Source organism: Amphiura filiformis, chromosome 13 (assembly GCF_039555335.1).
Source record: "Amphiura filiformis chromosome 13, Afil_fr2py, whole genome shotgun sequence".
NCBI lineage: Eukaryota > Metazoa > Echinodermata > Ophiuroidea > Amphilepidida > Amphiuridae > Amphiura > Amphiura filiformis.
In genome coordinates, this window is record NC_092640.1 from 13,941,156 (window position 1) to 13,953,796 (window position 12,641).

Genomic DNA, 12,641 nt, shown 5'->3' on the forward strand with positions numbered 1-12,641 from the left:
AAATACAGGGTGGTCAAAAATCTATCAATATTTATATAAATTTCTTCAAAACACCCCTTATCTGGCACTGGAGATGCAAATTTTCATGATTGAGGCATGTAACTAGATGTAAAATAAGCTCAACAATCCAGTTTTGAAAGTTAAAAGAGAATTCGACAAAGCGTTTTCGTAAAAAATGGACTTTTTGGATCAAAAGTGAGCATGAGGGCGCTCTTTCAGATTTGTCGCAAACTTTCTTTGTTTTACTAGTTTTTAGTTTACTGAAGTAAAGAGGATCACAACCAAGGTCTGCTTAAGAAATTTGAGTCTTTTCTCATGTTTCGTTTGTCCATAGCACCCTTTTGAATGTTGCCTACATTAAATCCCTATTCAAATACATAGAGGGTAACGAACTTTATTAATGTAGCAACAAGTAATTAGTAATTTGTAATTGTCTAATTAACACATACTGAGGCAATGAATGCTAAATATGAGATCACTTGGCTGAGATCAAGTACAGATAAGTAGAAATCCATCAATAATGTTTATTGAAGATCATGTGGCGGAGGATCACCATTGTACAGCATTGTGATCCTCCGCCACATAATCCTCCGCCACATGAGCCACCCCTGACTAAATAGACTTAACGAGTTACAGTAATTAGTACAAATGAAAATCATAAATTTTTGTTTCAGAAATTGAAAGACCAATGTCTAAGGAAAAAAATAGTACTAAACAAGCTCGTAATAAATATCAAATAAACAAGCTACATGCATGTAAACACGTCTTGATGAGTAAGAATGCAACAAAGCCACCCTTTTTAGGTGCCCAGTATACAAAACATGACCATAGGAGGGGGGAGGCACTCAAATCCAATGTGTTGTCATCAGCAAGCAGGAATGCAGTGGAAAGGGTAGTGATTTCATCCAACATCACTGACCACATTGAGAGTCCCAATTTCAGCCTCCTTTGCTAAAAGGACTAATGGCACTCTGTTTAGTGTAGGAATCTCAATGAGGGCTATATTAAACTCTTTTTTCCCCCAGCCATTTCACTCTGCGATTGCACACACAAGCAAAAATAAACCGTTACCCAAAACATTGATCAGGAAAAACGATCCCCTTTTCAAGAAGTTGTCAAGGAAGATGAGTGATTATGGTTGGTATTTGTACATGAAATATTTGTTTTGTAGGTCAGTGTGGACATGTGAGGGCCCGGCCTGCTCCAAAACTGATCGTTTGCAAGTGGTCTCGCCCGGGGTTACTCATGACAACATTATTTTATGAGCGACATCTTTATCTCCACCATCGTACATTTACCTCCAGGCTCCAGTCATTTTCATTGAATGAGAACTGAGCATCGTGCAATAATGATTTCCTTGCTTTTATTTCTTTCAGATTTCTAACGAGGCTTTTGACAAAGCCATCGGGATTGAAGACGATGATTCTCCTAGTAGTGAAGCTGAAGCGGATGAACAAGTGTAGCTTGGCATATGATCCCGAGTTCTGACTCCACCATGATTTACTGTAGCGTTATGCACAATGCAATTCTGTGTCTGGACATTTCGAGAGTGGCACTAAAAATATTGCTTGTTGCCATAACAGTCTGAAATCAAATGAAAATGTGGTCGATAATTTACTCATCTGCTTTTTCCCAATTATTGGAAAGAGTTATTTAAGAAATAAAGGATAATGCAGTATCTGATACATTTAAATAATGTGTCAGAATCAGTAAGCACATTAAATAATGATCCCATGTTTTGGCATAAAAATCTCACACCAAAAGACACTTAGATTTTATCTAACTTTGAAAGTGGTGAAAATTGTTCAACTCCTTCTACCCTATGCAGAGATTCGTCAAACTTTGAGAAGTAGTTTGAAATAAACACATATACTGGTACTTTAGTACACTCTAAGAAATAAAGGTTCTATAAAGGTTCCAAAGTTGTCCTCTCAGGAGAACCCTTAGAGGTTCTCTGAAGAACCAAAAATGGTTCCAAAACCATCAAAAATGGCCCCAAAAATGTGATACAGAACCATTTTTGGTTCTTTAGAGAACCTTGAAGGGTTCTCCAAAATTAAAGAAACTTTTTAGAGGTTCAAGAGGGAGGGTTCTCCTGAGAGGACAAAACAGGTTCTACAGGGTGTATCAAAATTAAGTATACAGTTTGAAAAATGCCGCTAGATTAAAATGTATGAGGTCTTTGGTCAAAATTCTCTAGTTGATAACTTAATCAATTCAACATCTTGTCCTCCTATAGCTGAAAAATCACTGGTGTGTGACCAATAATAAGGATTTGGTGGCTACTTTTGTGAACCGAGTACAAAAAAAGCAGTCAATTAAAATCAAAACACCATACAAATCTCAAAAAAGTCTCACCACTTTCGTTACTGTTTACAGTTATTGACAGTTTTAGTCTTAGTCTTCCACATGTCCGCAATTCTTCTGTATGCAGATTTCAGCTCTTCTCAACATGGCGTTCACACCACGTCTAATGAGAGGTTTGTCCTGGCTGAGAATATCAACTTGTGCAATTATGCGTCCCTAAAGTTCATCAAAGTCTGCAGGAGGACTTGTGAAAACATTTAATGCAAACTCTGCTTCATCGCCAATGATGAAATCTTCCAGGAAACGTAGAGGACGGGCAAGAAGCCACTGACAAAACACAATGCGACATTGGTGATCTGCTTGCTGAACTTGATGTCTCTTTATCGTCTGATAAGGATGAAATCGCAAGTCATAAACAAGTTATTCTGTTAAAGGTTGCAGAGGGTATTCCTTTCGACGGCAGCTAATTTGACCTCCTGCTTGCCGCGCCTGCAGAGTGTTACGGACTGCTAGGATATTAGCAGCAGATCTTCCAGTTCGGGGGCGACCACAATGTTCTCTGTTCAGATTATGACTCGTTCCAGTTATCTGATACTTCGCAACATTTCAGTAAATAGCGCCATGTGAAGGGGGACATAAATCTTCAAAGCACTTCTGCTGGACTCAGGGTGCGATGGTACACTGCAACAAGGAAGGCCCTTTGCTCTGGCGTGTGCTGTGGAGTATCCATTTTAATGTTGCTATTCTCCTTGTCAAGTAAAACCTAGCATATGTAAGGAGATAGTTGCCCAGATTTACCAAAAGTCACGTGTTATGTAACTCATGCACAGAATTAGAACCCTAACTGCGGACAAATGAGCTGTACACCTGCATGTTTCTTCTGGCTGCAAAAAATAACAAGCACAGGGCATTTAAACCCAATTAACTTTGCGCAACTGCTTTTTGTACTCGGCTCACAAAAGTAGCCACCAAATCACCAAATAATGGTCACATGGCAGTGATTTTTCAGCTGTAGGAGGACAAGATATTGATTAAGATATTAACTAGAGAATTTTGACCAAAGACCTCATACTTTTTAATCTAGCGGCATTTTTCAAACTGTATACTTAATTTTGATACACCCTGTATATAGAACCTTTATTTCTTAGATTGTATACTTTTTTGTGTTTTATAAAGTAACCCCGTTATAAAGTAATCCGACTGTTAAGACAAATGCATACTTGTCTTAACAGTCGGATTTGTATTACAGATATCTGTATTTTGTACTCGGCAAGCACAATACCTTTTTGACTTCATTCGCAATAGGTTACTAAAAATGTGTAAATGTTGGGTTATAAAGGGTATAAAACGTTTTCATAACATTCAATAACATTTCTTGAAAGTTGCTGCAAAATATTCTAACATAATGTAATTCTAGTGTTGACAACATTTTAAAAATATCGTTGTAGTGTGTTTCATACAAAACGTTTGAAATGTTTTCATCAGTAGCGTAGCCAGCGGGAGGGGCTACTGGCGACACCTTAAAATGGGGACGGAGAAGCGGAAAAATGGGGACGTGAAGAAGTGGAGAAAAGAGAGAAGGAGAGGGAGAAAGAGAAAAGAAAGTGGGAGGAGAGGGAGAACGAGAAGGGAAAGGAGAACGAGAGGGGAAAGGGGAGGACAGGGGTGCAAATTGTGATTTCTTCCTCAGAAGCAAGGTTTTTAGGCTCAAGATTTCCTCAATCATACCAGACATAAAATAGCTTTATTCTGTACTTCAAAAGATGAGAATGGTAACATAGCATGTATTTTTGGAGCAACATTATGTTAGGCCTTATGAAGTTTTGAGGATAATGTGCGCGCGTAGCGAGCAAAAAATGTTATTTTACACTAGTTTGTGGTCAATTTTTTGTGGGACACAGGATCCTTTCTCCTTTTCGTTTCCTTTGCCCACCCCTCAATTTCCTCTTTCATTTTTTGTCAGAGGGAGCACACTTTGGTCAGTGCTTTATGGTTCTTCTTTTTGAATTTCCTCAATATTTTTCAGGTCGTCCTCTCCTCACTGGCATTAGTATTGATACACTGAATTCCTTCATGATTTTTGTTCCCAAAATCCTCATTGCCGCCTCTCTATTAGTTTCCTCAGATATGATTACCGCCTCTCTATAAATTTCCTCAGTTATGTGCCCTAGTTATGTGCACTATGTGCCTTCACCCAACTTCTTTTTTCCTGTTATATTACATTGAATACCTTCTCTGGTGATGAATTGTAAACTTCCTCATATGCATTATAACCTAATTTCCGTATTCTAACACCAACACCTTCCTTTTTTTGCTATTATTTCTTGAAAAATCAGATGAATTCCTCCAAATTTTGCACAACAGTGTCTTGAGATTTCCTCTCTTCCTTATCAGTTTAGCTTCACTGCCTCACAATAATAATTAATTACCTTTTCCTGAGATCTGTTTCCCTCTATGTAATCTTCAACCTCATACCTCTCCTTTTTCTTTCCTCTTCCCCCCCCCCTTCCTCTCCTCCGATTATTTTCTTTTCCCTCCTTTTTTTTCCTCTCTTTCCTTTTTTTTTCCCAAGGCATTATTTCCTCAATTTTGACTGTCATTTCCTAGGAGCGGTGCTCCCCGCTCCCACACAATTTGCATCCCTGGGGAGGAAGTGGAGGGAAAGGGAAGAGAAATAGGGATGGTACTGACGTTTTCCCCCACCCCAAACCCGTATTGACAATGCTGGCTACGCGCCTGGTTTTCATAGCCTTTATATATACCGACATTAAATGTTATTAAAAAGTTTTTACCAAAACGTAAAATATAACCCGTTTAAAAAACGTATTGTGTTTGTTGGATATGTATTTAAGTGAAAACATAATCTTTACTGTACTTTGCATCAAGAGAAAGTATTAAATCTTTATCAATAGTAAATGAAGTGATCCGTGGAGTGATTTGTTTGTACTGTTCTCAAATAGGCCCCTACTTTCATAAGTTTCAATGATAAATTGGCAATTTTGTATTATGATACAATACTTTACTTTATTTTATTTTGGTTCTGAGATTGCCTACAAAAAGCTGGAAAAGGTATCAATATACATTTGCAACCAAGTGTAGATGACATTCCAATGCTAAGTTTGAAGAAGCTACCTTTTACCGAACTAAAAGTTATAGGAGTGGAGGTAGAACTTTTCGAATGACCCTCATGTATAAACACGTTTGCAGCTCAGAGATATGAGAATTTACAGGTTTAAACCTGAATTCTTGTTTTTTGTTCCAAAATTTACACATTTTTTTATATTCCGACCGTTTTGGGTGTGTTATTTCTCAATTTCACGTGCTTTTTCGGGTTTTTCTAGGTTCGAGTTTTTCCGTGAAAGTTTATTCTCCACCTGCGTTATTGAAGAAAAGTCTGAAATACCAAAAAAGTTAGCCGTTCCTAAAAATCACGAAAAAAAAAAAAATGTATAGTAAGTGCACCTGAACCAAAATAATATACATAGGCCTACCAAAAAACAAGACAAGGACCATCGCGGGAAAAGATTTATTTTATGTAGAGATGAGTTTTTCTGAATTGATTACGGAAATGTTTTACAGATTTTGAAGTTATCAGATGTTTATCTAAAGAGTTCCAAATATCATCATCAGTCTCGATTTCTCAAGTTTATTTTCACTATCATGCATAAGATTATAACAACAATAGTAGGCCTATAGATATAGACAAATATTTAATCTCTTGGGTCTTTTTGAGTAATAAAATTATTGTGAAAAGCATCACGCGACCACGCGCAAACGCTTTAACCACGCGGCGCGTATCGCAATGATCGCAATCAATTACGCAAATGGAATGATCGCACCAATCAACGAATACGCGCGCCCAATGAGGGTTGTTCATCTTTCTCTAATTTTCAAAATATTTTCCCAAAAAGAAATAAATTAAAACCGAAACAAAATAGTTGATTTAAGAAGCCAAATTTCGTACGTGGACGTTACCAAAGTACTCAGTATGGATGTAATCATTCTGGATCATGCGCTCAAGAGGACCAGCTTTGTTTGGCTCCCGATATTAGCTCCTGTTCTATGTGTTGGCACGATTCTGTCCAGGTAGGTGTAAATAATTTCATAATTTTGAAAATCACGCAAATGGCAAACGTCAGCGATCTTTTTTCATAGACCACCCGCAATTTGAAAAAATATTGTTAAAAACTTTAGATACTCTTTGGATTGGAAAATTAACAAATGAAAATATTGCTATTTGGATTTTGGTACAAAAGTCACATTTTTGTTCAACTTTATTCAGAGTATGATAAAAAAATTAAGACAATATTCACATGTTCATGTCCATGGTTTATATGTTCACTTTTACGGGCAAATTGGTAAAAATTAAGCTCTTAAAATGTTTACGGAATTCGAAATTACACCAGAATGAAAATGCGGCAAGCATTCATTCAATTTGTGACACTGGCGGTCAGGACGATGTAAATTTAGATGCTTCTAAGACTAATATATAGGAAGGTGACCTGATATAGCTGACATTTATACAGCGTGATACTGGTCATGCTGGTAGTCTATAGTGTTTTTATTTATGATAACCATCATGAACCTGTAATAAACTGATAGGAAATTAAAGATCCTATTTTTCTCATTAACATATTGAAATTAGGAGTTCCAAATTGGTGTAGGCCTATTTCCGAAGATATCATCAAAAAATTGTTGAATTAGTCTCAAACGTGGTATGCCATAATTGAGACTAATTCGACTGTTTTTTAATGATTTCTTCAGAAATATACCGATTTGGAATGCCTAATTTCAGTATGTTAACATGGTTAATGAGAAAAATACGAGCTTTCACCTGATACCAAAATCTTCATTAAAGTGGGGGATGAGGCTGTCAATCAGGTTACCCACATTTAATGCTGTTTCCTAAAGATAGCATTCCCTGAATAAATGTTGTCTAGGCCTACTGAAGATAGCATTCACTGATTTAAATGCTGTCTACTGAAAAAAGGATTCACTGATGTAAATGCTGTCTTTTGAAGATATGATTCACTGATGTAAATGCCGTCTACTGAAAATAGAATTCACTGATTTAAATGCCGTCTACTGAAAATAGAATTCACTGATTTAAATGCTGTCTACTGAAGATAGAGTTCACTGATTTAAATGCTGTCTACTGAAGATAGAATTCACTGATTTAAATGCTGTCTACTGAAGATAGAATTCACTGATTTAAATGCTGTCTACTGAAGATAGAATTCACTGATTTAAATGCTGTCTACTGAAGATAGAATTCACTGATTTAAATGCTGTCTACTGAAGATAGAATTCACTGATTTAAATGCTGTCTACTGAAGATAGAATTCACTGATTTAAATGCTGTCTACTGAAGATAGAATTCACTGATTTAAATGCTGTCTACTGAAGATAGAATTCACTGATTTAAATGTTGTCTACTGAAGATAGCATTCACTGATTTAAATGCTGTCTACTGAAGATAGAATTCACTGATTTAAATGCTGTCTACTGAAGATAGCATTCACTGATTTAAATGCTGTCTACTGAAGATAGAATTCACTGATTTAAATGCTGTCTACTGAAGATAGAATTCACTGATTTAAATGCTGTCTACTGAAGATAGAATTCACTGATTTAAATGCTGTCTACTGAAGATAGAATTCACTGATTTAAATGTTGTCTACTGAAGATAAGATAGAATTCACTGATTTAAATGTTGTCTACTGAAGATAGAATTCACTGATTTAAATGCTGTCTACTGAAGATAGGATTCACTGATTTAAATGTTGTCTACTGAAGATAGAATTCACTGATTTAAATGCTGTCTACTGAAGATAGAATTCACTGATTTAAATGTTGTCTACTGAAGATAGAATTCACTGATTTAAATGCTGTCTACTGAAGATAGGATTCACTGATTTAAATGCTGTCTACTGAAGATAGAATTCACTGATTTAAATGCTGTCTACTGAAGATAGAATTCACTGATTTAAATGTTGTCTACTGAAGATAGAATTCACTGATTTAAATGATGTCTACTGAAGATAGAATTCACTGATTTAAATGCTGTCTACTGAAGATAGAATTCACTGATTTAAATGTTGTCTACTGAAGATAGAATTCACTGATTTAAATGCTGTCTACTGAAGATAGCATTCGCTGATTTAAATGTTGTCTACTGAAGATGGCATTCAATGATTTAAATGCTATCTACTGAAGGTATAATTCACTGATTTAAATGCTGTCTACTGAAGATAGCATTCATTGATTTAAATGCTGTCTACTGAAAATAGCATTCACCGATTTCAATGCTGTCTACTGAAAATAGCATTCATTGATTTAAATGCTGTCTACTGAAAATAGCATTCACTGATTTAAGTGCTGTCTACTGAAGATAGCATTCATTGATTTAAATGCTTTCTACTGAAAATAGCATTCACCGATTTCAATGCTGTCTACTGGAGATAGCATTCACTGCTTTAAATGCTGAAAATAGCATTCACTGATTTAAATGCTGTCTACTGAAGATAGCATTCATTGATTTAAATGCTGTCTACTGAAGATGCATTCACTGATTTAAATGCTGTCTACTGAAGATAGCATTCATTGATTTAAATGCTGTCTACTGAAAATAGCATTCACTGATTTCAATGTTGTCTACTGGAGATAGCATTCACTGCTTTAAATGCTGTCTACTGAAGATGCATTCACTGATTTAAATGCTGTCTACTGAAGATAGCATTCATTGATTTAAATGCTGTCTACTGAAGATGCATTCACTGATTTAAATGCTGTCTACTGAAGATGCATTCACTGATTTAAATGCTGTCTACTGAAGATAGCATTCATTGATTTAAATGCTGTCTACTGAAAATAGCATTCACTGATTTCAATGTTGTCTACTGGAGATAGCATTCACTGATTTAAATGCTGTCTACTGAAAATGGCGTTCACTGATTTAAATGTTGTCTACTGAAGATAGCATTCAATGATTTAAATGCTGTCTACTGAAGATGCATTCACTGATTTAAATGCTGTCTACTGAAGATAGCATTCACTGACTTCATTGCTGTCTACTGAAAATAGCATTCACTGATTTAAATGTTGTCTACTGAAGATAGCATTCAACGATTTAAATGCTGTCTACTGAAGATAGCATTCACTGACTTTATTGCTGTCTACTGAAGATAGCATTCAATGATTTAAATGCTGTCTACTGAAAATGGCGTTCACTGATTTAAATGTCTACTGAAGATAGCATTCAATGATTTAAATGCTGTCTACTGAAGATGCATTCACCGATTTAAATGCTGTCTACTGAAGATGGCATTCACTGATTTAAATGCTGTCTACTGAAGATAGCATTCAATGATTTAAATGCTGTCTACTGAAGATGCATTCACTGATTTAAATGCTGTCTACTGAAGATAGCATTCATTGATTTAAATGCTGTCTACTGAAAATAGCATTCAATGATTTAAATGCTGTCTACTGAAGATGCATTCACTGATTTAAATGCTGTCTACTGAAGATAGCATTCATTGATTTAAATGCTGTCTACTGAAGATAGCATTCATTGATTTAAATGCTGTCTACTGAAAATGGCGTTCACTGATTTAAATGTCTACTGAAGATAGCATTCAATGATTTAAATGCTGTCTACTGAAGATGCATTCACCGATTTAAATGCTGTCTACTGAAGATGGCATTCACTGATTTAAATGCTGTCTACTGAAGATAGCATTCAATGATTTAAATGCTGTCTACTGAAGATGCATTCACTGATTTAAATGCTGTCTACTGAAGATAGGATTCAGAGGGTTTTTTTAGGCACATGGACATGAACAATATGGGTAATGTGGGTGTTTTTATAGTCATGATAATTGGAGATTATTAGGCCTCAGGCCATATAAATAGTACATTCGATTTGCCACTTCATTCCAACACATATTTCATTTTATTTTTCTATAGAAGGCACCAACCAGCAATCTACTACTGGCCTTGGTTTCCATTAGCGGAATACGTGATTGCAGCAGTGTGTGAGTATAGTTATAGAACTTATGATACGACTTTCTCCAGATTCGAAAAAATATACCAATAAGTTTTTGTAATTAAAAAGACATTGTTTACCAAAATGAAACATAACTCATTATTCTAATCCTAATCTGAACTGACAATATTTTGTGCTGAAATTGTGCAATTTGAGAGAAGAGGCCCAAAACGTGCAATTGTGCATGTTTTATCAGCTTTCAAAATCTTGAGTATTGTCTAAGAGTTAGCTCATAATTTTAATACTTTATGTTATTTTTTTAATTGTTTTGATTGTCATAGCATAATATGTGACGTGTCATGTCAAAAGGAGACACTTTTACTTTTGGGCAGGTTATCAATTTTGAGGTTTTTACATATCTTAAATATAGATATATTTTGCTCCACAACGCCGTTTTCCCCAATGAAATCAAACATTCCTAAGCGAAGATATTGAGTTCGTAAGTTATGGTATTATAACATTTGAAATTGAGATATCGGCCTTTAAAAATATTATTGACAATGTTGAGAGTAGGAATTACCTTAAAAAATGTCTTAAAAATACAAGAGGTCAGTTATATTCCGGTCTGAAACTATCAGACAATATTTTTAACATTAATAACATCACAAATTAGCAACAAACCCAAATTGTAAAAAAAATCACCCAGGGGAGATTTTTGGCTATTTCTCCATTTACAATCCTGCCCAAAAGTGTCTCCTTTTGACATGACACGTCACATATTGAAAAACGCTCTTTGTTTTTCATTGCCAGTTAGCAGATAATTAGGATTTAGTTATGTTTTTTTAAATGTTTTATACCCAAAAAGCTTTGGTGCTGTATATTTCTTGAATCAGGAGTAGGGCTATCAAAAGGTCAACTGATGAAAATGCAATTAAATATCACTTGACTTGAGAGAGATGGAAATAGAAGAGTGTGGGGTGCGTATGGGGGCAGATCAGAGAAACAGAAAAATAGAAGGACAAAGAGATCATTGATAGAAGCAGAAGATATGAAAAGACTTGGCCCTGGAAAAGACGACGAGAACAGAGAGAAGAAAGATAAAAGAGGGAGCGAGAGGGGAGACAGAGCAGAGAGACCGCAAAATAGAAGGACGGAGCATTGATTGAGGCGTCTCTTTCAGGTAGAAGAGAGGAAAAGACCAGGGTCATGGAAAAGACGAGGAGATCGAGAACAGAGAAGAAAGAGGGGGAGGTGGGATAGAGAGAGATAGAACGAAAGAGGAAGAGGGGGGGGGAGATAGAGAGGTGGGATAACGCGATAACTTATTATTCCTTAATTTATAAGAATTTGTTGAATCTGCATTATGTTTCCTCTTTCATCTCAGTTGCATTGATCATATGGTCCAGATATCTTCACGTACGTCAGAGTTTAAGCGCCAAGCAGAGGACAGGAGTCGCCAAGACATTGAACAAAGTTTCCATGAAAATTGGGTTCCTTGCCGTGATCTGTTTCCTAATAAGGACCAATATCAGCCTCATGCCAATCGGTACCAGGGAGCATGTAAGTACTATAGGCAAACTATCTAATTCTCGATCATGAAAGCCAATTTTGTCAACACTTAAATAATATTATGTTAGAATATTTGCAGTATAGGTTATGAAAAATGTTTCTAAATGGTATAAAACGTTTTATAGGCCTACCCTTTGGCCTATATAACCTGACATCGTTTTTTGTTTTCTAACCTTTTTGCGGATGATGTCGAAAACGTTTTGTGTTTGCTGGTTATGCTGGGGTCGTAACGAGTAGAAAAAATTGCCCGACGGGTCTATTTAATTTGAGCTATATATTTCATGTGGACACAAAATTCCAATAGTCGTTGTCGACATCATCATTGCAATCATCATCATTGATCTTCATCATCATCATCAGCAGCAACAATATCAACAACATCTTCATTCAGTCGATCTTCGGAAAACTTGGTTTACCGAGAAGTGGAAAAATAACATTATTTACCATCTGTAAGGCAAAGTTCTAACAAGGCGAGTGAATTGTCCAGCCAGGGCCGTTCCGACCATTAGGCCAGGTAAGGCGGTCGCCTAGGGCGGCAAACGCAGAGGGGCGCCAAAAAAAGGCGAAAACAGAAAAAACGGGAATGGAGAAAAAAAAGGGGAGGACAATTGAGGGCGGATAAAAGAAAAAAAAAATGGGAGGAAAAATAAAATGGGGGCGAAAAGAGATTAGAGAAACAGAAAACAGGGCGAAAAAGGAAAAGGGGAACCTGCGCGAAAAAGAAAAGAAACGGGGCAGAGAAAAGAAAAAGAAGACACGGGGCGGAAAAAGAAAGAAA

General features: G+C 36.1%; 1 protein-coding gene across 1 annotated transcript in view; it reads left to right on the top strand.

Moving 5' to 3' along the window:
* Nucleotides 1-3,499, top strand: part of LOC140168024 (ATP-dependent RNA helicase DDX55-like) — a 34,465-nt gene extending 30,966 nt beyond the window's left edge. The window contains exon 18 of the mRNA XM_072191328.1: nucleotides 1,377-3,499. Within this exon, the coding sequence (XP_072047429.1) occupies nucleotides 1,377-1,463 (87 nt within the window). The 3' untranslated portion in view covers nucleotides 1,464-3,499. The remainder of the gene's footprint in view (nucleotides 1-1,376) is intronic.
* Nucleotides 3,500-12,641: the final 9,142 nt, after the last annotated feature.